General features: G+C 39.3%; 2 protein-coding genes across 2 annotated transcripts in view; both read left to right on the top strand.

The window, feature by feature from the left end:
- Positions 1-5443: 5443 nt before the first annotated feature.
- The window catches only part of APBB1IP (amyloid beta precursor protein binding family B member 1 interacting protein), a 110592-nt gene continuing 88773 nt past the window's right edge, over positions 5444-27262 (top strand). The window contains exon 1 of the mRNA XM_032396685.1: positions 5444-5504. The gene's annotated coding sequence lies outside the window, so the exon portion shown is untranslated. The remainder of the gene's footprint in view (positions 5505-27262) is intronic.
- On the top strand, positions 23622-25195 carry LOC116627045 (elongation factor 1-alpha 1-like). The gene has a single exon (XM_032396686.1). The coding sequence runs from the start codon at positions 23651-23653 to the stop codon at positions 25037-25039; it is 1389 nt and encodes a 462-aa protein (XP_032252577.1). The 5' UTR covers positions 23622-23650; the 3' UTR covers positions 25040-25195.

Consider the following 27262-nt stretch of genomic DNA (forward strand, 5'->3'; position numbering starts at 1 on the left):
GCTCCCCTAATCTAGGACAGTCTATGATAGTCCCTCCTAACTCACTCCCAGCAGAAGACTCTACTTCTTTTCTTACTTTACAAAAGAAAATAAAGGCCTTAAATGAGAACTTCTTTATCTCACAGCTATCAAAAAGAAGAAAATCCTTGTCTACTCTAAACCCACCCTCCTTCCTTTCTGGTAAAATAGAGGAAATCTTATTTCTCATATTTAAGGACCCAAGAATACACAATAGGAAAAAAACAGTCTGTTCAGTAAATGGTGATGGGAAAACTGGACAGCCACATGCAAAAGAATTAAGCTGGACCACTTTCTTATACCATACGCAAAAATAAATTAAAAATGGATTAAATGTGGAACCTAAAACCATAAGACTCCTAGAAGAAAACATGCAATAAACTCTCGGACATTGGCCATAGAAATATTTTTCTGGATCTGTTTCCCCAGACAAGGGAAACCAAAGCAAAAATAAACTATTGAAACAACATCAAACTAAAAGCTTTTGCACAGTGAGGGAAGCCATCAACAAAACCGAAAGGCAACCTACTGAATGGAAGAAGATATTTGCAAATGATACATATAATAAAGGATTAATATCCAAAATATATAAAAACTCATATAACTCAACACTAATAAAACAAATAATGCAATCAAAAAATGGGCAGAGGATCTGAATTGACATTTTCCAAAGAAGAGAAATAGATGGCCAACGGACGCATGAAAAGATGCTCAACGTCACTAATCATCAGGGAAATGCAAATCAAAACCACAGTGACAAATCACCTCACACCTGTCAGAATGGCTAGAATCAAAAAGACGAGAAATAACAAGTGTTGGTGAGGATGTGGAGAAAAGGAAACCCTTGTGTGCTCCTGGTGAGGATGTAAATTTGTGCAGCCACTCTGGAAAACAGTATGGAGGTTCCTCAAGAAATTAAAAAAAGAAATACCATATGATCCAGTAATTCTACTTCTGGGTATTTACCAGATGAAAATGTAAACACTAATTTGAAAAGATATGTGCATCCTTATGTTTACTGCAGCATTATTTACAATAACCAAGACATGGAAGCAACCTAAGTGTCCATCAATAGATAAGTGGATAAAGAAGATGTGATATATACATACCATAGAATATTACTCAGCCATAAAAATGAATGAAATCTTGCCCTTTGCAACAACACAGAGGGACATAGAGAGTATTTTGTTAAGTAAAGTCCAACAGAGAAAGACAAATATATGCTTTCCCTGATATGTGGAACCTAAAAAAAACAAATGAACAAACAAAATACAGAAACAGATTTATAAATACAGAGAACAAGCTGGTAGTTGCCAGAGATGAGGAGGTGGGGGCGGGGATGGGTGAAATTGACAAAGCGAATTAAGAGGTACAAACTTTCAGTTATATATTAAATAAGTCACAGGAATGAAAAGTACAGCATGGGGAATATAGTCAATAATACTGCAATAATTTTGTATAGTAATAGGGCTAACTACACTTACCATGGTGAGCATTTTGTAACGTATATAATTGCCAAATCACTATGTGTGATTTGTACTATGTACACCGAAACTAACATAATATTATATGTAAGTTTACAATTACAAAGAAAAAAAAAGAAGTTAAGAACTTTTTACAGTCAATTATCTCTACTCTCTTTTAAATTTAACCCTTACTCTCACCTGGATTCTTCCTACTAGAAAACCATTTTAAAAAATAATAAAATCTTCCTCAGTTTCACATGTCTGACTCTGCCTTCCTATCCTCTCTTTACATGCAAACTGCTCAGAAGGGTTATTTTGCTCATGGTCTTCATTTCTTTATACCCTATTTACTCCTCAACCCATATGGCCTCCAGCCTCAACATGCTATTAAAAACAGGTCTCTGTGGGATCATAGGGGAAGGGAGGGAAAAATAAAATAAGATGAAATCAGAGAGGGAGACAAACCATAAGAGACTCTTAACTATAGGAAACAAACTGAGGGTTGCAGGAGGGGAGGTGGGTGGGAGGATGTGGTAGCTGGGTGATGAGCATTAAGGAGGGCACTTGATGTAATGAGCATGGGGTGTTATATTCAACTGATGAATCACTGAACTCTATCTCTGAAGCTAATAATACACTATATGTTAATTAATTGAATTTAAATTAAATAAATAAATAAATAAAATAGGTCTCTGTGGTTGTTAATATGGTTCAAGTTAATGGGCACATCTTGATCTTCATCTTACGTTAGTCTTAACATCCCCAGACATGGCTGAGTACCCCATCTGGTGACTTCCACAACACTACTTTCTTCTGGTTTGCCTCCTTCCCCATAGACCTCTTCCTTTGTCTCCTTTGCAGGCTCAGCTTTCCTCTACTTTGATGGTGATGTTCCTTAAGGCTTAGCATTAGGTCATTCTCTCATCCCACTCACTTCTCTCTAAGCCATCTCATCAATGACCACCTGTAGGTAGATTACCCAAACTGTGCATCTCTAACTCTAAACCATGCTCTGAGCATCAGACACTTATACACCTTTCTACGTGAGGTCTCCACTCACATGCCTCAAAGGTTTGTCAAACTCAACTTGTTCAAAATAAAACTATCTTCCCTTCCCCCCTAACAGTCTCCCTACCCCCAGAGTTCCTTATCTCATTGAATGGCAGTGACATCCATCATTATCCAAGCCTGAATCTTAGTGGGCATCCTTGGCTCCTCCCTCTTCCTCACTCTGTCCACATCCACTCATCACAGCCTCCTATCAACTACCTTGTAAATATCTCTCAGGTCCATCCACTTCTTTCCATTTCCACTGCCACCAATCTAGTCCAAACCATTATAATCTTTCACCCAGCCTAGTTCAGAAATATTCCTGCACCCATTTTTCTCCTCATCTGATCAATTCCCAAACTATAGCCAGAGTGATTTTCCTAAAGCACAAATCCTACCACAATCTCATTGCTTTTAGGATGAGAAAACGATCTTTGACATGGTTCTCACGGTCCTACATGCTTTGTCCCTACTGACCTTTCTCTGTCTAGCCTCGCCTCACACCAGAGCTCCCAGGACTCCAGTCACACTAGTTCACATTCAGTTCCTAATCCCTTCTGCCACTCTGCCACTTCCCCACTCCTGCAGCAGCTCATCAGCAAACATTGTTGGTTCTGCTTTGAAACTGTCTTGAATCCAAACTTTTCCCATCATCCCCCTGTTAGAATACTAACCAAAGCCACCACCATCTTTCACCTGGGCTATTGCCACAACCTACTGAGTGATCTCTCACTGCCCTTTGTCTTACCCCATCCGATCCGTTTCCAATCACCAACCAGCATGATGGCATACAGCAGAAGTCAAATCATGTACTTTCTAAAATCCTTCCAATAGCTCCCCATTGCAATCAGAATAAAACTCAAAGTCCTCAAGGCTTACCCCAAGGCCCTGCCTGATCTGGTCCCTATCTACCTCTCTGTCCCCATCTTCTACCACTGCCCTACTCTTTTGCTATATGCCAGTCGCACTGGCCTTCTTTCTAACCTTCTATGTTCCTATCTCAAGACCTTTGCTTGCTCTTCCTTCTCTGGAATGTTTTTCCAAATCTCGGAATGGCTGCCCCTTTTCATTATTTTGCAGAGATATTGCCTGCCCACTCTTCCTCTCCTATGTAAGTCACTCCATCGCTTGACCTGACTTTCTATATAGTACTGACTGTTCAGAACCTTCCAATGACTTCCTATCTCACAGTGAAGTCCCTACCATAGCCAGAAAGGACACACATGATCTGGCCACAATTTCCTCTTTGATCTCATATACCACTTGTCTCCCTCTCACTCTGCTCCATCCATACTAGCTTCCTTGCTGTTCTTCCAGTATTTCAAGTGCCCTCCTAACCCAGAGCCTTTGAACATTCTCATTCAAAAATCCACATGAGTTAATCTCTCATGTCATTTAGGTCTGGCTCAAGTGACACATATCGAAAGCTCTTCCTTGACGATCCTAATTAATATAACGGCTCCAACCCCCTACTATCACTCTCACCTTTTAATTCCCTTCAAAATACTTACATTACTTAACATGTTAAATATTAATTTGCTTTCTTCCATCTAGAAAGTACCACCCACCAGAGCAGGAATTGTTTTCTTCACAACTATTTTCATTGTTCTTAGATGAGTAGATGCTTATAAGTTTTTTATTAAATAACTGAACTATCTTAATTTACCTAATTAATTTACGTGTCTAATGTATGTCTTTATGCCTTCTCCACGACCTTCCCCACATAAAAAGCCCTTGAAGACACAGCTTTTACAGGGGAAGAGGAGGTTCATTCAACCACATTTACAAATCCTAACTGTTTTTAACTTCTGTATTTTCAGATCTCCCCACTCTCAGGAGGCTCTACTTCCAATGAGTCTCGGGTTACTTCCAGTCAGTCCTTTGCTATCACAAATCCTGCGGCCAAGAACGGGCGTGGGTATATGCAAAATTTTTTGTCATCACTCAATCGTCCTAAGACATTCCTAGAAGTGGGATTTCTGGATCAAACGGTAACTGCATATGTAAGTTTAATACCTATTGCTGAATTCGCCTCCACGGGGTTCATACGACTTTGGATTTCCACTAGCAATGTGTGAGAGTGCCTGTTTCTTCACAGCCTCCCGCGCCAACTCAGTGTCGTTAAGCTTTGGGGGGTTTGCCAATCGCACAGTTGAGAAATGGGCTGAGCCGAGCGCGCCCTTCCCCGCCTGACCCCCGACCTCCGACTCCACCCCGGCTCCCGCAGAGACCCGCGCCCCCCAGAGCGCGTCCCTGCGGACGGGCGGGCAGGCGCGCAGGCGCGGGGTCGCTCTGCTCCGCACTCCCGCGCCAAGTCCCCCAAGGGTGGGCTGCGTGCCGCGGGAAGATCCGGCCTTGCTCAACTGGCCCGAAAGAGGAAGCGCAGAGGGGCTGAAGTAAACACTTAGAAAGGCCGTTGCTAAAGAGATCAGGGTCTCGGGCTTATGCGGAGCCGTCATCTGGCCCCACATCCCTTAGCCACTAATAGATCGAGCGACAAAGAAGGATCATTTAGCGAGGGAATTCTCAGAGAAGAGGGCGCGCGTAGGGGAGGGGCGAGAGAGGAAGGCCCAACTTTTCCCAGAACTTAAAAAACAAAAACTTTTTTTTCCCTCAAGGGTGTGGTGTGGCGGGGGAGAAATAGGGGAAATGAGACACAGACCCGATGAGTTGGAAAAAGCAGCCCCCGAGTCTTAGAAGTCTTCATCCACACGTCCTCCCGCGGGTGTGCCTCCAACCAGGCGCCCCCGTTGCACCTCGATGCAAAGCGGCGCGGCGAGCGCCACACGTCTGCGCGCTGCGTGGAAAGGGCAGGGCTGACACCACTTCCTCCCCGAGGCGGCGGACCTGAGCCCGGGTGGAGCCCAGTGTGCCGCCTCGCCTGCCCCGCCGCTGCCCCGCCGCCGGCCCGCCCTCGCCCGCGCCCGCGCCCGCGCAGAATCCCTGCCGAGTCCCCGCGGAGCCGTCAAGGTAAGGGGCGCCGGCCGGTCCGGGCGCCCTGCGAGCTGCAGCCGGGACCCTCGGGGCTGCCGCGGGACCATGTGTCCAGTGGTTCTGGTCCCAGCTCCGACCCAGCTCCCGGCCGTGGCCCGGAGAACTCGCGCCTCCCGCTTGGCCCTCGAGGGGAGCGCGTCCCCGGGGTCCCCTCTGCTGACCTCAGCCCTTGACCCAGCTACGCGGGGCTTGGGGCGCGGGCTCGTCTCCCCCGCGTTCTCTTTCATCACATTTGACTGATTTCCTGCCCAGAAAATTGCTTCAGGGACAGACGGGTAACCCGTCTGAACCCTCGCCTGTCCAGCAGCCCAGGAGCCCCAACCTGACCCTCGGAAGGAATTCCTGGGGGGGGGGGGGGGGCATTTTAAGGCACTGTAGATTCAGTGCAAGTCGTGTGAGAATTTGAGAGTGACGATCGCAGTCTGACGTGTCTTAGAGTGTTTGCTGACTTTAAAACTTTGGACAACTGTTTCTTCTTTTTAAAAACATCTTTACCAGTGATTGGCCTTTTCATTTTAAAATAAGATAGAGGGCCGGTTTGGACACCAGGAGTTAGTCTCATTATTTGGCGTAGAGTGAATGTCCGGAGTGCCATTTCATGGAATGAAGGAAACTGAGTAGGATATCCTATCCAGGAGTCCCCCTGAAGACTTTGCCCCCTGCACCTCTGATTTTCCTTGTGGGAAGGTATTTCTTATTTATACCATTGTAGAACACCAAACGTGTAGTTTTTAGCGCGACTCAGAGTAAAGTGGTTCAAAAAGAACTTTTAATGTGGTTATTAGAGAAAGAGAAAAGGAGTAAAGGAGGAAAGTAACATGGGGAAAAGGCACATGAGTTTATTACTCCCCAGGGTATTATTTCTGGTGGCAAAATGTGGTTTAAATAAAGGCAAGGGTACTTAATACCTACTACTAATTCTAAATTCTAGGCCTCTGAACAGAAATTTCAGAAAAGAGAGCTTTTGTACACTGGCAATTTTCCCTCTGGCCTCACTGAAATAGTCTTACAGTTAAGACTGGCTAGCAAAATTCACAGAAAATCTATTAAGAAATCTTCTATAATGTCTTCCGGGTGGTATTTCCTGCCTGTTTAACATGTTGTGAAAGGTCTAAGAAATATAATGTCATCTTCAGGCTGTTAATACTTAATAATTTTCACACTGATACTAATATTTGTGTCTTTTCTGGATACTTGGGATATTTGGATTATAGCTCCATATCTGCCTTTAACTAGACAAGGGTGACTTTGATTAAGGTGCTTTAACCTCCCTGGACCTGAGATAACTTATTCGTAAAGTGAGATTGTTGGGCTAGAGTATGTCTGTCATTATAATAGCAATTGGCGAACTGCTATAATTCTTTGAATTTGTCCTGTCTGAAATGCTGACAAAGTTAGAATTGCTGATCACACAGAAAAGAGCGGAAAAAGTCATAATGATAACAGATTTTGTTAGAGTCTGAAATATCAACACTTTTGAGGCCTTTTGTTTCTCGGAAGTTCTTTTAAAAATAGTCAATTTTTGGTCTATATATAAGATGGCAGATTTCCATTCTGTTGAGAAACTAAGATGGGGAATTGATGTGCCCAAGCTTGGGGCGGTCGATACTAAATTTCAAAATTTTTCAATTATTATTTCTCAAGAAATATAACTTTATAATATGGATTACCTTATGATTTAGTTACTTTAAATCTTAAACACAGTACTTACTAGGTTATGTAGTGTCCATTAATGTTTCATATTTTTATACCCTAGGAATGTATACCAATCATCTACTTTATTAACCTTTATTTACTTATAACAAAAACGTTCTAGATATTTTCATATTATTATTAGAATGAGCTATTTATAAAATTTATTGCCATAAATGTGTGTATTTGATATGCCACTCTGAATTTCTTCAAACCATACTACTTTCAAAAGAAAGAGAAAAGGAGTAATTATTATTATTTTCATTTACTTCTAAACCCTCTTCGATCTTATTTTAATTATCTTTATATCCAAAACCTTTTAGTGAGTCCACAAATCTTATAATAAATTAAGTTGGTGTTTCATAGTTTACCACACCAAAATATTTTCCATTTTAAAGACCTCATGAGTTTATTTTATAGGCAACAGAATGATCTTAGTAATTCTCACCTCAAAATAGAACAATTCTTATTAATATAATTAATAGTATAGTATGTAAATATGTCTATATTTATGTCAGTTCTGTCATCCTGTGTGGCAAATAGCTTAAAGTTTAAGCAATTATTATAAGTTCAAGTGCATAATAAATGCCAGGATTTGAGGCATTAGATTGGTACACTGGTTGTATGGTCATGTGTATCTGTATTACAGTTATAGTTGTCATGAGAAACATGATTTGTAGGGGAAACTGCTATATATTTGGAAAAGCTGACAGTTAGATGTCTCTTGAGAAGAGAGAACAGCAGCACTAAGGATTGGCATTGAATGAGCTACACTCAGTTTAAGGGGCTAGACTGTACGTGCGGCATGACAAGGTGGGGCCTGTGGACTAGAGGATGTGACCTGCCACCACCACATCCTCATTATCTAGCCAAATTCCTGGGACCATAGTTGGGACTCAAAAAATGTTTGCTAAGTGTCCAGATATATCAGTTCCACTTCTGGGTTGTACCATCAAAATGTCACAAGCCCCTGACCTAGGCAAGCCCGTTGGTACCAACCCTGAGGTATAAGCAGGTAGAGATGTAGCACCACTCCAAGGAACCACATCGTCTCAGCATGCACTCTAAAGCTTGAACTCATGACGCCGTTTCTAAACATTTCCTGAAGATTGACAACGCACGTGAATCATTAAGAATCGTATTGTAAGAGTTATTTTCTTTCTTCTCTGTCAACTCAGTTTCCTCTTTATCACCAAATGGTGATCATAAATAATTATTCTATTTATTTAGCTTAGATTTTGGACCAGACTCTGTGCTAATTAATTTAGATGTGTCATTGCATTAATCCTCACATCCTGGGCTTATGCCATGAAAGCACAGAGAGGTTAAGAAGGTTACACAGAGAGTAAGAAGAGGAGCTGACCTTTGAACTGAGCTAGTCTCATACCAAAACCCTAGGAGCTGTCCCAGGAATAGGGCTCAAATGGTGAAAAGACATGGGACCGTTCCTCAGTGAACTTCTAGTCTAGTTGGGTGGGGGGGCATAAATGGGCAGTTACAGTTCTACACGTGACCAGAATTGTGTGCTGTGGAAGCAGATATCAGATCCCTATACCACAGTGGGGTCAAGGAAGGGAGGATGAAATGAAGGTAAGCAAGGAACTTGCCTTGCTATAGTGGGAAGACAAAATATTATAATCAACTGTGAAGTTATTATCTTTATGTATGTCTTTTGAAAAAGTAATCTGCTTTGGCAGCCATCACATGTTTTCATTTTTGTCTTTATTCTCATCCCTCTTGATAGCTTGCTAGGTTGATTAAATCAATAAAGCAATGAGTTTAATTTTTTTGTTTGTTTTTGCTGGGGATCTTTCTGATTTGATCTCATATCACAGACTCATCAGTGAGATGGTTGTGGGCTAGGAGAGGGTGTAAATGCTAAATCAACAGCAATTATGTTTCCACAAACTGGCTAGATGACCTATGTCCAGAGAGCTATATCGTATCAAACTGGAGGGAAGATAAAGAGTGGTAGTAGAACAAGTAAATGCTAGACTGGATTTATTTTTGTCCTTCCTTTTTTATTATGAAATGTTTCATACATACAAAAGATGGTGTATAATGTATATGCAGATTATAACAATAATAAAGCCAACATCTGGATACCTATCACCCAGCTGAAGAAGTAAAATATTACCAATATATCTTCTGACTTCCTCCCAATAGCATTCCCTTTTTTCTCAACAGACATAATCAGTATTGGGAATGTGCTGATTTTTTTTTAAAAAAAAGCATTTAGAAAGCATGTACATGCATTTGCAAACATGTCTAACTGGGAATTAAGAGTACACTGGCACTTGGGAAACAGATTAGAATCTCCACCAACTGTAGGCACGATTATAAATAGAGTGCCCTGTTAGGTGAAGACGACTTATTTTAAATAGCATAAAAGCAAAGTGGGTTATAAATGATTATGAGTAAGTACCATGGAAATAGTTAGGGGTATCTTAGTCATTACTGAAGTGACCAAGATTCACCAGTGGATAACTATAACTTTTAAGTGTAATAAAGAATATATAATTTAGGAACTCATCATTTTTTCATATTGCTTAGATTTCTACCTTAAATACAATTCAGTCATTTAAAAAATATTTGCCAAGCACTATTTCAGGTGCTTGAGACATGTTGGCGAACAAGAGAGGCAAAGATCTCTGCATTTATGGAGTTTATACTTCTAATGGGGAGACACAGACAATAGTCAGTAAACATAATAAATAAGTAAATAATGTAGGTAGTAATAAGTGAAAAGTGTCATAAAAAAAGACAAAGTTAAGCAAAGTAAAGTTGTAGTATTTAATAAGGTGGTCAGGCTTGGCGTCACTGGGTAGATAGGATTTGAACAAAGTTCTGAAGGAGTTAACTAAGAGGCTATCTGAGAGAACTGTGTTCTCAGTAGGGGGAACAGCCAGGGCCAAGGCTATAAGGCAGGGGTCTGCCTGGTGTATTCAAGAAACAAGAAGGCCCATGTGGCTAGAAGGTATAAGAACGGGAAGAGAGTAGCAAGAGATGTGGTTGGAGAGGAGCACGAAGAGGTGGCAGATCATGTAGGGTCTTGTGGGCCATTGTAAGAATTTTCGCTTTTACTCTGAGTGAAACTGAGGGGCGATTGTGGAATTCTGGGGAAAGGAGTAGCATGATCTGATTTATATTTAATAGACTCACTCTGGGGCACCTGGGTGGCTCAGTCATTAAGTGTCTGCCTTCAGCTCAGGTCATGATCCCAGGGTTCTGGGATCGAGCCCCACATCAGGCTCACTGCTCCGCGGGAAGCCTGCTTCTCCCTCTCCCACTCCCCCTGCTTGTGTTCCCTTCTCTCGCTGTGTCTCTGTCAAATAAATAAATAAAATCTTTTAAAAATAAATAAAATAAAAAATAAAAGGCTCTCTCTGACTGCTTGAGAATAAGCTGAACAGAGTAAGGATGAAAGCCAGGAGCCCATTAGGAAGCTTTAGGAATCACCATGTATTTTGAAGGTAGAGCCAATAAGATGTGGGGTTTGAGAGAAAAAGGAGTCAGTGATGACTCCAAAGTCTTGGCCTAAACAACTGGAAGATGGAACTGCCATCAGTTGATGGGGAGGTTGGAGAGGAGATGGTCCGAAGTTCAGCTTCAGATATGGATATGAAGTATCAACTGGTAATAACTATGTGCTTATTACATATAAGGACTAAGGTCATTTAGGCTAAGTAGCTATTTGGGAAGATACTGTTATTTTCATTTTACAAAATTAGAAATGATTGCTTGAGAGTTAAAGAAATGGAACATAAAACCAGGTCTTTTAGATCCTAAAGCTTTAACCATTCTTTCAAAATTTGCTAAAAATGGATGAAAAAAACAAAACCCTTGCTGAAAAGGTTGACCAATAATCTTTATTATACAGATAAGAATATAGTCAACTAATCAGTAATATTCTACCTTTATGAGGGTCTAGACAATGAAAATTGTTTTTAATGAGTGGAAAAGCAAGAAATAGGTACTAAAGATCATACATAAAGTGCTAACCAGTGAGATGGGCATTATGCAATACAAGGTTTCTGTGTGTTTAAGAGCAGATTCTGAGGGACGACGGACAAAGACCTCTTCCACAAAGGAGATTTTTATCTCAACCAGAGGTTAAGATTTTTATATTTTCAAAATCTAAGACCAAATTCAGAAGAGAGGGGAGCTTCCCCTTGACACAGCTGGATTTCAGATGGATGCAAGTGTTCAAGCAGGGCTAAAGGGTCACTAACAGCTGTTGAAGAATGTTAGATGACACCGTTACAGTATTTGGAAAGCTGAAAGTACTTCCTACTTCATTAGGAAGTATACTGAAATGGTGATAATTGATGTTTCATTTGTTCTGGCTATAATAGGCATCAAAACAGCATAGTTATGGAATGGTAGTATTTAGTGGAATGCTGCTTAAGTGGTTGATTACCATTTAATAGACTGTGTTTTTCACCAGGCAAAACTCTAGTCTTCAATTAAGTGCATTAAGATTTCATCTCAAAAATAAAAAAAAAATAATTCGTTAAGGGAAGGAGGGAACACCACAAAATTTTTTGCAGGAGATTTACAGTATATTAATTATGTTACTAACTAAGTAAATTTATCTAAGGCTACTCTGTTTATAGTACAACATTAACAATCTCATTCATGTCTGCTAATAACATAAAATTCACAACTGACAGGTCAATGAACTGAGTAACTTCAGGATATAGTATTGGTTTGTTTTGTTTTTTTAAGAGGATGGCTTCCTTCTGATTAAATTCCATAAATGATATGGCTTAGCAAACCAAGACTATTTCTTAACATGCTTACTAATTCAGTGACATTATATTTACCCTGTTGCAAGCAACAAACATAAATAAGGGGCTTGGGCCATGATTGTGGGCAAATGCAATGCAATGTTGTAAACACATAGCTCATAAGACCACTACTGAATAGAGACGCTGAAACTCCAAGGTAGCTCACTCCACTGACTGTCAGAGCAGAGAAGCCTCCCTCAAAGAGAGGCTTACAGAGGGAGTATGGTTCTTATGCATATCCTTATGCATAAACTGCTCAACATGCTGCAATCAGAACTTTTTTTTTTTTTCAGTTTCAACACACATCTATTAAAGGCCAACGATGTGCCCAGAGTGGAGGGTATAAAATAGAATAAGAATTGGCCCCTAACCTCAAGAAGCTTCTAGTTGAGTGGGAGAGACAAGCCTGGAAATAAACACATTGCAGTCTGATATGCAATGATAGGTGCAGAAATAATATGGTGAAGAAGGTGACTATAGGGAAGAGATTAGATAGGGGGTGACCAAGAGGCACTTTGAAGGATAAAGGTATTTCCAGGTGGCCGATGGAAGAAGGCCACCCCAGGCCCCACGTGTATGAAACAGTTTGGCAGTGCTGGAGCGTAAAGTACAATGGGAAAGGAAAGGGGACAATTCATATTTAACATTTGGTGAGTAATATTCAAATTAGATTCATATGATACGGTCACTACAGTCTATCATCTTTGAGTCAATGTTATGGCACTTGTAATAACAGAACTGTAGCACTCTAGACCAGCCCTGTTCAATAGAAATATAAGGCAAACCATATGTCTAACTTCAAATTTTCAAGAAGCCACATTAGAAGCATAAAAAATAAATAATAACACTAATTTTAGTAATATATTTTATTTCATATATATCCCAAATGGTCATTTAGTTAATTAATACTAATTATACTAAATTGCATTAAATTTAAGTAATATTAAAATTATCAGTGAAGTCTTTTATTCTTTTTCTTCATACCAAGTCTTTTAAACCAAGCATGTTTTACCCTTATAGCACATCTCCAGTTGAACTAGCCACCACTGAAGTGCTCAATAGCCTCAGGAACTATTGGCTACCAAACTAGACAGCACAACTCTAGATAATGGCACAGTTATTGTGTCCTAACTATGCACTGACTCTTCAGATGCATGGAGGATATTAGATGAATTATGAAGTAAGCTAAAGGGAAAAAGAAGGGAATAGCATTTTCTATTAGTATAGGATCTGTCCCTGGAACCTGATTTTAATTCATATTTAAATCTGCTCTCAAGTACTTTATTAGTCATCTAGCAACAAAAACAAACAAACTCAGATTATCATTGCTTACCTTCCTTTTTATTCTTTCTCTTCCCCTCCTGCCTTATTTTTTGGATTCTGCCTAATAGTAACAGGGACTGAAAAAGAATGGAACTAAATGGTGGAGCAGCATGCCCTAAACCCACATCCGGCAAAATGTGAACTGTTGCCCTAGACGACAGTGGTTACCACCTCTCTCTCTTTCTCTCTCTCCCTGCTTCCACCTACTAGTTCATAAGCATCAACAGTAACTCTCTTTGCTGTGGTTCCCAACTCCAGAAATACAGGTAGTGATAAGATTTGGAAGATGGAGTTGTTTTGATTCATGGGTTTGGTATGAAAAAGCCTCGGGGATATTCTGATGCCCTCTCTTGTTCAGAATGGTTAAGAATCTCTGCTGTAGAAATAATATTTACAGATGTCCTTCCCAGTGGCCTGGTCTTTTTAAAATGCCTGGTCTATGAAAAAATGGCAGTCCAGCTCCATTTCTAGGTACACAGAAATGCAACAAGCAAAGGTACCCATCCAGTTGTGAGCATGGGAATGTGTGTGTGAGTATGTGACTGACGTTTGTCTCCACTACTGGTTTTAGATGGAGAATATAGTAATAAAAGTACTGATGATGTTGATAACAGTAATAGATGATATTAGTATCACTAATATCACTTTAAATGTGCCTGGCACTAAACTAAGCACTTTACAGACACCATCTCATCCCCGTGAGAGAGAGACTGTTTTCATTGCCATTTTACAGCTGAGGACACTAAGCCAACAGAGAGGTTAAATAACTTGCCCAAGATTACCCAGCTGCTGAGTATATTTATTACTGAGTAAATGGTGTGTGTCAACACTTGATGAAAATACAATATTCAAATTAGATTCATATGATACGGTCACTACAGTCTATCATCTTTGAGTCAAATGTTATGGCAATTTGAACTCCTAATGTAGTGTGAAAGACAGACACACAATTATATTAGAGCTGGACATATAGACACTGTAACAGAAGTATGAGCAGAGCAGGTGCCAGTTTCTACCTCTTAATAATCACAATACTTGTTTTCAGAAAGCAACATGGCATGCTGATTGTGAATGTGAGCCTTTGAGTTAGACCCAGGCACAGTCCAGTTCACCACTCACTAGTTGCATGAGCACAAATCTAGCTTGAGTTTCATAACCTATAAAATTAGAATAATGTCACCACATCAGGGGATTATTTTGAAAATTAAATGAGACACTCTGGGCATCTGATCTGTCATGATTGTTCTATATTTATAACTCCTACTATTGTTATTTTAAAGCCAGCATTAATATATATTAATAACAGCTAGCATATATTAAGTGCCATCCATGGCACTGTGCCAGGTACCAAGAGAGTTAAGGTGTAAATTTTGCCTCTTCAACATAGTTGAGAGAGTAGCGGTACATATAAAGAGAGAGATAAACCATAAGGAAGCTGATGAACTGTCAAATTAGTGATCCTCACACTGCTGCTATAGGATTCAAGATGAGCGAAGATCACCAGGATCCAGCAGTGAGCCTTGAGCTGGCCTTGCGTAGTGGGTAAGACTGATATAAGTCAAGAAAAAGAGGAGAAATAACACAGAGACAATACAGATGGTGTGTATGGAGGAAGAGAAATAAACTACTTTCACTGTAAGCAAAGGTTTAATGAAAGATGTTGATGAATTTGGAGTGGTATGTGTGGTGGGGATTGTTGATGAGCTCATCCTGGAAGGTATTTTCTCTGATCAGCTTTTCTAGCTAGCTGGGAACATGCCAAGATGGCCTGCTACACAGGCAACAATGAGGGCCATAGATCAACCATTTAGCCTCTGCTTCCTGACTAGAAGTACTGGCCTCCCTGCCACCTACTCCTTCACCTTCTGCTTGTCTTCCTCTGATTCACATGGCCAGATTTGGTGTTTGTACCCTTTGGAACAAGAGTGCTCAGACAGCCTATTGACTTGATCTTGGAGACTGCTGATGTTCCTCCGGCTACAATACAAACCCTGATCACTCCTGGAAAAGGCATCAGGGGCCAGTTGCCCCTGGTGCATATTGACAGAGGAGGGCCTTGAATGACCCTCCACAATTTGATATAAAGGGACGAGAGAATAATTTCATTTTTGACAGGTTGTTTCTGCTACAGAACTTCATTTGTGTTACTCAGGAACCTGCTGGGAAAATGAGCCAAATGGTATAAGGAGTTCAGACTCTTTACCAAGAGGCAAATAAATGATAGAGATGCCGAGAAAAACAATATATTTCTTAGCTAATTGAAATATAAAGGTGAGCCATGAATTAAGTACTGTGAATGTATCGTCATTAAAAAAGTATTTAAGGATGTGTAGTTTAACTTAGTAAAGTTACCTGGTAACTGTTACGTGAAACACATATAAAACACATACACTTCTAGAAGTTGAATTTCACTCCATACCTGCTGATTCAGTTGTTCGGAGTTCTTGAGGGTTTGGGGTGTTTTGTTTTGCTGGTATCTGTGTATTTTAAATCAAGGATAAATTTCTATGCCAGGTTAATCAGTAATCTTTCTATGGTTGGACTCAGTCTAAGCCAGTGTTGCTGAAGTCTGGTTCTTTGCAGGAGCAATCATAAATTTACCCTAAATCCATTTGGATTGGTCCTGGATTATAGCAGTTTAGTGCTTACTGTTACAGTTTCTTTTTATTTTTATCATAGTGGCTGGTTCACTGCTATGTACATTTGCACAAATGACTCAATGAGTATTTTCTGGTTCAATGTGCAGAGCACTATAAGTTATTACATCACAGAAAGAGAAAAAGACCTTTTTTGCGGGGGGGACCTTAAGGTATAAAAAAACACTCTGCTCTCAATAGCATCTATTTAAAAATGACTCATACCATACACAAAAATTAACTCAAAATGGATCATAGACCTAAATGAAGAGCTAAAATTGTAAAACTCTTGGGGAAAACATAGGATTAGATCTTTATAACCTTGGGTGAAGTAATAGTTTCTTAGATATAATACCAAACAAACACACACACGCACAAATAGATAAATTGGACTTCTTTCAAATTTAAAACTTCTGTGCTGCACACGGTACCATCAAGAAAGTACAAAGACAATGCTCAGAATAGAAGACAATATTTTATACAGAGAGTAAATTATATACAGAGAGTCCCCACCTTATGATGGTTCGACTTACAGTTTTTTGAATTGTATTTGAATTTCAACCATGGTTGAAAGCAGTGCTCATTCAGTAGAAACTGTACTTTGAATTTTGGATGTGGATCTTTTCCCAGGGCTAGCGATATATGGTACGATACTCTCTCATGATGCTGGGCACTGGCCCCGAGCCTCAGCCCTGACAGCCACAGGATCACAAGGCTCAACAACTGATACACTTACAACTGTTCTGCACCCACACAACCATTGTGTTTTTCGCTTTCAGTGCAGTGTTCAATAAATTACGTAAGCTATTCAACACTTTAGTATAAAATAGGCTTTGCGTTAGATGATTTGCCTAACCGTAGACTAATGTAAGTATTCTGAGCACGTTTAAGGTCAGCTAGGCAAAGCTATGATGTTCAGTAGGTTAGGCATATTAAATGCATTTTTTACTTAGGATATTTTCACCTTATAATGAGTTTATTGAAACATAACCCATCTGTACTTGTTAAGGGACTTGTATTCAAAATATTTAAAGAAGTCTTATGACAACAACATAATATATATAAAAGACATATAATCCATTTTAATACTAGGGAGAAGATCTGAGGAAACTTTTCTCCAAAGAAGGTATAGAAATGACCAATTAGCACATGAAAATTGCTCAGCATCATTAGACATACGGGAAATGCAAATTAAAACCACAATGAGAACTTCATACTCACTAGGAGGGCTATAATCAAAATGAGAGACACATGTATTGATGAAGACATGGAGAAATTCAAAACTTCATACACTGCCAGTGGAATGTAAAATCACGCCACAGATTTGGAAAAACAGTTCAGCAGTTCCTCAAAAAGTTAAACTTATCATATAACCCAGCAGTCCCATTCCTGGGAATCCTAAGAGAAATGAAAACATATTCTATGCAAAATCCTGTACACAAATATTCATAGCAGCATAATTAATAATAGCTGAAAAGTGGAAACAACCCAAATGTTCATCAACTAATGAATGAATAATCAAAATATGGTGTTTCAGTACAATGAAATATTCAGCAATAAAAAGAAACAAAGTGCTGATACATATTATAACATGAATGAACTTTGAAAACATTATCCTTAAGTGAAAGAAGCCAGACACAAAAGACCACATTTTTAAAAAAACTTTTTATTTAAATTTTGCTTAGTTACATACAGGGCAATATTTGCTTCTGGAGTAGAATTCAGTGATTCATCACATAAATACAACACCCAGTGCTCATCACAAGCGCCCTCCTTGATACCCATCACCCATCCAGCCCGTCCCCCACCCACCTCCCTCCATCAACCCTCAGTTTGTTCTCTATCATTAAGAGTCTCCTATGGTTTGTTTCCCTCTCTCCTTTCTTTCCCCTCCTTCCCATATGTTCATCTGAGTGAGATCATATGGTATTTGTCTTTTTCTGGCTGACTTACTTCACTTAGCATAATACACTCTAGCCCCATTCACATCATTGCAAATGGCAAGATTTCATTCTTTTAAATGCCTGAGTAATAGTCCATTGTATATATATACTCCATCTTCTTTATCCATTCATCAGTTGAATGGACATTTGGGCTCTCTCCATAGTTTGGCTATTGTTGATAATGGTGTAAATATCAGGGGGGATGTACCCCTTAGAATCTGTATTTTTGTATTCTTTGGGTAAATACCTAGTAGTACAATTGCTGGATTATAGGGTACTTCTATTTTTAACCTTTTGAGGAACCTCCATACTGTTCTTCGGAGTGGCTGCACCAGTTTGCATTCCTACCAACAGTGTAAGAGCTTTCCCCTTTCTCCACACCTCACCAATACCTGTTGTTTCTTGTGTTATATTTTTAGCCATTCTGACAGGTGTGAGGTACTATCTCATAGTGTTTTGATTTGCATTTCCCTGATGATGAGTGATGTTGAGCATCTTTTCATGTGTCTGTTAGCCATCTGGATGTCTTTGGAAAAGTGTCTATTCATGTCTTCTGCTCGTTTCTTAACTGGATTATTAGTTTTTTAGGTGTCAAGTTTGATAAGTTCTTTATAGATTTTAGATACTAACCCTTTATCAGATATGTCGTTTGCAAATATCTTCTTCCATTCCAAAGGCTGCCTTTTAGTTTCATTGATTGTTTCCTTCACTGTACAGACGCTTTTTATCTTGATGAAACCCCAGTAGTTCACTTTTGCTTTTTGTTTCCCTTGCCTTCAGTGACGTGTCTAGCAAGAAGTTGTGATGACCAAGGTCAAGAGGTTTCTGCCCATGTTCTCCTCTAGGATTTTGATGGTTTCCTGTCTCACATTTAGGTCTCTCAGCCATTTTGAATTTATTTTTGTGTATGGTGTAAGAAAGTGGTCTAGTTCCATTCTTCTGCATGTTGCTGGCCAGTTTTCCCAACACCATTTGTTGAAGAGACTTTCTTTTTTCCATTGGATATTCTTTCCTGCTTTGTTAAAGATTAGTTGACCATGTAATTGTGGATCCAATTCTGGGTTCTCTATTCTGTTCCATTGATCATCTGTTTCTGCGCCAGCATCATACTGTCTTGATGCCAACAGCTTTGTAATATAGCTTGAAATCTAGAATTATGATGCCTCCAGTTTTGTTTTTCTTTTTCAGGATTGCTTTGGCTATTCAGGGTCTTTTGTGGTTCCATACAAATTTTAGGATTGTTTGTTCTACCTCTGTGAAAAACTCTGGTGGTATTTTGATAAGGATTGCATTAAATGTGTGTATTGCTTTACACATTTAATGCAATCCAAATATAGTATAGACATTTGTTCTTCCAATCCATGAGCATGGAATGCTTTTCCATTTCTTTGTGTCCTCTTCAATTTCTTTCCTACGGTTCTATAGTTTTCAGAGTACAGATCTTTTTTTTTTTAAGGGGTGGAGGAGGGGCAAAGGGACAAGGAGAGAGAGAATCTTAAGCAGGCTCTACACCCAGCGCAGAGCCCAACACAGGACTCGATGTCACAACCCTGAGATCATGACCTAAGCCAAAATCAAGAGTTGGTTGCTTAACCAACTGAGCCACCCAGACACCCCACCGTATAGATCTTTTACCTCTTTAGTTAGGTTTATTCCTAGGTATCTTATTGTTTTGGCGCAATTGCAAATAAGATCGATTCCTTGATTTCTTTTTCTGCTGCTTCATTGTTGGTGTATAGAAATGCAGTAGATTTTTGCACATTGATTTTATATCCTGCAACTTTGCTGAATTCATGTATTAGTTATAACCATTTTTTGGTGGAGTCTTTTGGGCTTTCTACATAGAGTATCATGTTGAAAAGACCACGTACTGTATGGTTTCATTTATATGAAATGCCCACAATAAGCAAATTTATATAGAAAGAAAGTAGATTGGTGATTGCTTAGGGTGGGGGAGGGAAGTGGTGAGTGACTGCCAATGAGTATGGAGTTTCCTTTAGGAGAGAAGAAAATTTTCTAAAATCAGATTTTATTGATGGTTGCACAACCCTATAGAAATACCAAAAACTATTGAATTATAAGCTTTAAACATTATGCGAATTATATCGTAATAAAAATATTTTTTAAAATATGGAGTGCAGGGCCTGTGTTCAAGGTGCTGCTCTAACCACTGGGAAGATGAAAAGATGCATTAGAAGCAATTTGTACTCTGGCTCCAGGACATTAAAGAAGGCATCTGGTGTGCCAGGGGGTTATAAAGAAAACAGTAGTTATAGCAGCAGAGGAGGTTTTATGGGAAGAACATGATGATGTCTGGAAGGTGAAGTTGGAGAAGTTGATGGGGATCGGACTGTGAAAGAACATAAAAGCCACATTAAAAAGTATAGATTATATCCTGCAGACAGGAGAGAGCCACTGAAAAGTTATTGCTAATTGAAAGGATATGAAGAGAACTGGGTTTTAATAAGAAAACCCTGGTGGCATTTTAGACACTGGATTAAAGGAGAGACTAGAGGTAGGGAGATAAATAGTAAGCAGATGGCAGAGTCCTGGTAAGACCTGTGGAGGAGCTGAACTAGGGTGATACTTGTGGAAAGAATGGGACAAGTTCAAGGGCATCAGGAAGGCTGCATTGACCAGACACACCGGCTGATCCAGTTGGGGGCTGGAACAGAAGGCTAACAAGATGCCCCTGAAATTCCTGAGAATGGCTGAGAGGAGATAATTGGACTATAGGTAAAGACAAATGTAGACTCAGGTTTTTTTTTGGTTGGGGGGGGAGTATTATGTGGGCAGAGGGATAGTCATGTCTAGGTGGCTCCTTTTAGCCATAAGTCTGAGTCTGGTCATCACAAACACCCACAGCTATTATGTTAGCCCACCCTGTATTTCTTCGCTGAGCCTGTTCTTGCCTTTGTCTCATCTGCTTTTCCACCTCCTAACACTTCTGTTTCAGTTCCACATTTCTCGTGGCTCAGACGTTTGACTTCAGTGTCTTCTGCCCAAACACCCAGTCTCAGCCTCACTTCACTGCACTGATCTTCCCTGGCATCTGATTAGCACCCAGAGCTGTGCTGACTTTCTCCCCAGTTCCCAACTTGGTTCTTGCAGCACCATGACCTATGGTGAGGAGCAGGGTGGAGAAGAGGAAGCTGGAAGGGGACCATGTTGTCATTGAACACTGCCCTATGTGGGAATGTCCTGTGGACAACGGAAGTATAAATGCAGGGCTCAATGTGAGAAGAGATGGAGACATGGATAAGTAAGCTGTTTCTGCTTCACTCTGCAGCAATATCTACAGAGATTAGAGAATAGGAATAAAGATAATAGAAAACAAAGATCAGGGAGGATATGTCCCAAAGATAATCCTGGATCAGAGCTAAAATGACTAAATCATTTTTCTGAAGTGGTAACTTTGTTGCCACCTTTGCTTCAAAAAATAGTTACAGCTGCATTTTTATGAAATCTGGATATTTTAATGGTCATACCTTTGCCAAGACAGCTGTCTAGATAACAGGAAGATGAGTGGAATGGAAGGTGTGAGGGCTTCATGTGTGGTTTCTTGGCAGTTTTACTGAGACATCCATCTAGAAAAGTACATGAATACCCGATCAAAGAAACTAACCAAGCACAGTATCCCATTTTTCTTTCAGTGTCCATAACAGAGTGAACTTAAGTTGTCTCTTAATATATTATGTCTTTTATATCAGGACATCACTGAACAGTTGCAATGTTCTAAACTAAGTCATCAATGGTAAAGTTGGTGCAAAACAGAGACTATAGTATGCTAGCCAAAAACATTAAGACTGCATTTCATTTTATGTTTCCCATTCTGGTAAGATTATAAAGCACCAAATTCTTTAATATTCTTCAACATATTTCTACATTCTGTTATGTTCCATCATTGTCTGTTTTATTCTTATACTATTATTGTTTTGCTTTAATTATTGTCATTGTGGAAGGCTTTCATTCTTTTTTTTTTTCTTTTTGACTCTGGTTAAATTGATTATGTGTGTGTGTATTTTTTCCTATGGCTATTTTCTAGGTAGTTTGAAATTGTCCTTTTGAAATTTTTTCCTCTAATCCCTAAGTTGTTAGGGAAATGCTTTTTTCTTAAGGATTTCTTTTATTTATTTAATATTTTATTAGTATTTTGTTTTATTATGTTTAATCAGAAAATACAGCCTGTATGATTTCTCCTTTGGGTTTATTGGGATTTTCTGATATATGACTAGTTTTCAATAAACATTATAAGCTAAGCCTAATTTTATAAAGCAAAGTCTGATTTTTACTCAAATCTGTTCTAGTATCTTTATTTTTTTCCATTAATCAGTCATATATAGAGAAGAAATGTATTACCATTGCTAAGGTCATAATTTTAAAAGCTGAATCTTTAGTATTATTTCTATATACTATATATATATGTATATATATAGAGAGAGAGATTTAGTTTTCAAAATAATCTGAATACATAAAAGAATATATTTTTGGCTAGGAAGTTTAATAATGAATCAGTTCTGAACCTAGACAAATAATGCTGAATTCTTAATTGCAGTTGTTGCCCCAGAGAAATAATGAAAATAATTAACTTCTGACAAGAAAAACACTCCCTGGAAAGTTACTAAGCATAGTAACAAAAAATAAACAAAATCTCTTTTATAAAAATAATCATAAAATTCACCAATCAGAAACAACACATGAAGGATACATTTTCGTTTGAATTTTCTTTTCACTAAGAGCATGGGCAAGAAAGACAGGGAACTGTTGCAATACACTTTCCACCTCAAATTGATCCTGACAATGTTTTGGAGAGCAAAGTCACAATCAGGGTGGAAAAGAATACCTTTTTCCCTTTTTTTGTGAGCAGCTCTCACGATGGAATTTAATGAAAAGGCAACTTAAGGAATGGAAGAAAATATTTGCAAACCGTGTGTCAGATAAGAAGTTAACATCCAAAATATATAAAGAACTTGTACAGCTCCATAACAACAACAAAACAAACAACCCAATTTAAAAATAAACAGAGGACTTAAATAGATATTTTTCCCAAAAAAGGCATACAAATGGCCAACAGGTACATGAAAAAGTGCTTAACATCACTAATCATCAGGGGTGCAAATCAGAACCACAATGAGGTATCACCTCACACCTGTCAGAATGGCTGTTATCAAGAAGACAAAGGATAACGTGTTAGCGAGGATGTGGAAATGAGGGAACCCTTATACACTGTCGGAAATGTCAATTGGTTCAGCCACTATGGAAAACAGCATGGAGGTTCCTCAAAGTATTAAAAATAGAACTACCTTATGGTCCAGCAATCTCTCTTCTGAGAATATATCCAAAGGGAATGAAAACAGGATCTCAAAGAGATACCTGCACGCTCAGGCTCATTGTGACATTATTCACCATAGCCAAGATAGAAAACAACATAAGTGTCCATCAGTGGATGCGTGGATAAAGAAGATGTGGTATATATTGGAATATTATTGGAATGGAATATTATGCAGTCTTCAAAGAGAAGGAAATCCTATTTATAACAACATAGATAGACCTTGAGAGTGCTCTGCTAAGTGAGATAAGTCAGACAGAGAAAGACAAATACTATATGATCTCACATAAGTGAGAGTGTAGACTCTAAAAGAACCAAGCTCATCAAAACAGAGTAGAATGGCTTTTTCGCAACGGGTTTGCCACCAGAACACAGGTGTCGTGAAAACCACCGCTCAACCTAAACCAAAATGGGAAAGGAAGAGACTCACATCAACATCGTCGTCACTGGACACGTAGATTCGGGCAAGTCTACCACTACTGGTCATCTGATCTACAAATGTGGTGGGATCGACAAAAGAACTATCGAAAAATTTGAGAAGGAGGCTGCTGAGATGGGAAAGGGCTCCTTCAAGTATGCCTGGGTCTTGGATAAACTGAAAGCTGAACGTGAACGTGGTATCACCATTGATATCTCCCTGTGGAAATTCGAGACCAGCAAGTATTATGTGACCATCATTGATGCCCCAGGACACAGAGACTTTATCAAAAACGTGATTACAGGCACATCTCAGGCTGACTGTGCTGTCCTGATTGTCGCTGCTGGTGTCAGTAAATTTGAAGCCGGTATCTCCAAGAATGGGCAGACCCATGAGCATGCCCTTCTGGCTTACACCCTGGGCGTAAAACAACTAATTGTTGGTGTTAACAAGATGGATTCCACTGAGCCACCCTACAGCCAGAAGAGATACGAGGAAATCGTTAAGGAAGTCAGCACCTACATTAAGAAAATTGGCTACAACCCCAACACAGTAGCATTTGTGCCAATTTCTGGTTGGAACAGTGACAACATGCTGGAGCCAAGTGATAACATGCCTTGGTTCAAGGGATGGAAAGTCACCCGTAAAGATGGGAATGCCAGTGGAACCACACTGCTTGAAGCTCTGGATTGCATTCTGCCACTAGCTCGTCCAACTGACAAGCCCTTGTGTCTGCCTCTCCAGGACGTCTACAAAATTGGTGGTATTGGTACTGTCCCTGTGGGCCGAGTCAAGACTGGTGTTCTTAAACCTGGCATGGTGGTCACCTTTGCTCCAGTCAATGTTACAACTGAAGTAAAGTCTGTTGAAATGCACCATGAAGCTTTGAGTGAGGCTCTTCCCGGGGACAATGTGGGCTTCAATGTGAAGAACGTATCTGTCAAAGATGTTCGTCGTGGCAGTGTGGCTGGTGACAGCAAAAATGACCCACCACTGGAAGCAGCTGGCTTCATAGCTCAGGTGATTATCCTGAACCATCCAGGCCAAATCAGTGCTGGATATGCACCTGTGCTGGATTGTCACACAGCTCACATTGCTTGCAAGTTTGCTGAGCTGAAGGAGAAGATAGATCGTCATTCTGGAAAAAAGCTGGAAGATGGTCCCAAGTTCTTGAAATCTGGTGATGCTGCCATTGTTGATATGGTTCCTGGCAAGCCTATGTGTGTTGAGAGCTTCTCTGACTATCCTCCTCTGGGCCGTTTTGCTGTTCGTGACATGAGACAGACGGTTGCTGTGGGTGTCATCAAAGCAGTGGACAAGAAAGCAGCTGGAGCTGGCAAGGTCACCAAGTCTGCCCAGAAAGCTCAGAAGGCTAAATGAATATTATCCCCAATACCTGCCACCCCAGTCTTAATCAGTGGTGGAAGAACGGTCTCAGAACGTTTGTGTCAATTGGCCACTTAAGTTTAATAGTAAAAGACTGGTTAATGATAACAATGCATCGTAAAACCCTCAGAAGGAAAGGAGAATGTTTTGTGGACCATTTGCTTTTTTTGTGTGTGTGTGGCAGTTTTAAGTTATTAGTTTTTAAAATCAGTACTTTTTAATGGAAACAACTTGACCAAAAATCTGTCACAGAATTTTGAGACCCAGTAAAACAAAAGTTTAATGAGAAAAAAAAAAAAAGACTAGAATGGTGGTTTCCAGGAGCTGGAGGATGGGAGAACTGGGGAGATGTTGAAGGGTACAAACTTGCAACTAGTAGATAAGTCCTGGAGATCTAATCCACAGCATAGTGATTATAGTCAACAATACTGTATTATAAACTTCAAAGTTGCTAAAAGACTAGATCTTAATTGTTTTACCACAGAAAAGAAATGATAATTATGTGACATGATAGAAATGTTAGCTAACTGTTGAATCACAGATCTGTACCTCTGAAACAAATAATGCAATATGTGTTAAGAAAAAAAAAGAAGAAGAAGAAGATAGCAGGAGGGGAAGAATGAACGGGGGGAAATCAGAGGGGGAGACGAACCATGAGAGATGATGGACTCTGAAAAACAAACTGAGGGTTCTGGCGGGGAGGGGGATGGGAGGATGGGTTAGCCTGGTGATGGGTATTAAAGAGGGCATGTTCTGCATGGAGCACTGGGTGTTATGCACAAACAATGAATCATGGAACACTACATCAAAAACTAATGGTGTAATGTATGGTGATTAACATAACAATAAAAAAATTTTTTAAAAGAAATGTTAACTAACATGTGGTGGTGCTCATACTGCAGTATATAAATGTATCAAATCAACACATTGTACACCTTAAACATACATAATATTGTATGTTCAACTATATCTCAATTTAAAAATGTATATAATATGTATTAACCTCTGCTGATACCAGCATACCCTTTAAATCATTTCTATGGACTGAACTCAAATGTGACTCTTAATTCTATTTTAAATTATGAAATTGACACATGATGGAAAATTTGGAAAATAGAGAAGGAGACCAGCACCCCAATAGAAGCACTATTTCACATGCTGATTTAATATCTTCTAGTATTTTTTATTTGCCCCTGGTTTTCTTACATTATTATAAATTAGAATATAAATGATTTTGTATCCTGCTTATTTTACTTAAATATATGGCTAAAAATAATAGCCATTATTTTTAATAGTAACAAAAAAAAAAACATTGACTGCAATACAATAACAATTCTTCCTTTATTTGTTGGATGTTTAAATTGCTTTTAATTTCCAATAATGCTGCAGTTTCACCTTCAGGCAAAGAGAGTTCTTTCATAGTATGTAAAATTTTCTTGAATTAAATTTCTAAAGGTTGAATAAGTAAAACAAAGAGAATGAATATTTCTATGATATTAGGTATTTAATAAATATTTGTCAACAAATGAATGAATATAAAACACCTCACTACTTGTAATGATCAGAAAACAATCTGGGGCACCTGGGTGGCTCAGTGGGTTAAGCATCTGACTCTTGGTCTCAGCTCTTACCATGATCTCAGGGTTGTGAGATCGAGCCTTGCATGAGGCTCCGCACTGGGCATGGAGCCTGCTTAAGATTCTCTCTCCCTCTATCCCTCCCACCCTCTTCACCCTCTCTAAAAAAAAAAAGCAGGAAAGAAAAGAAAAAGAAAACAGAATCCATTTTAGATTAAATGGAAAGGAGTTTACTATAAGGCATATGGCTGCATACAAAACTGGGAGGGTCAGGGAGTCAGGTATGATGTTGAAAGTCAGGAATAACAGGCAGGAAAAATGCCCAGCCGTACGTTCAGAACTGTTCTGGTGAAACATCGCTGCTGCCAGTACCCACTACTCAATCTAAAATGATAGGGGCACTAAATTCTATACCTGAAACCAATATTACACTGTATGTTAATGAACTAGAATTTAAATAAAAACTTGAAAAGATAATAAAATAAAATAAATAAAATAAAATGGACAGGACAGCTGTCCCTGGAAGATTGTTTGTCCACATGTGGCTTTCAGTTATGTTGCTCATTTCCACCTAGCAGATCTCATGTCTTTGTGTCTCCTTGACTGGATCACAGGTGGAACCCTAACTTCAAAGGAGTCT

Source organism: Phoca vitulina, unplaced genomic scaffold (assembly GCF_004348235.1).
Source record: "Phoca vitulina isolate PV1807 unplaced genomic scaffold, GSC_HSeal_1.0 scaffold93, whole genome shotgun sequence".
In the NCBI taxonomy this organism is placed as follows: domain Eukaryota; kingdom Metazoa; phylum Chordata; class Mammalia; order Carnivora; family Phocidae; genus Phoca; species Phoca vitulina.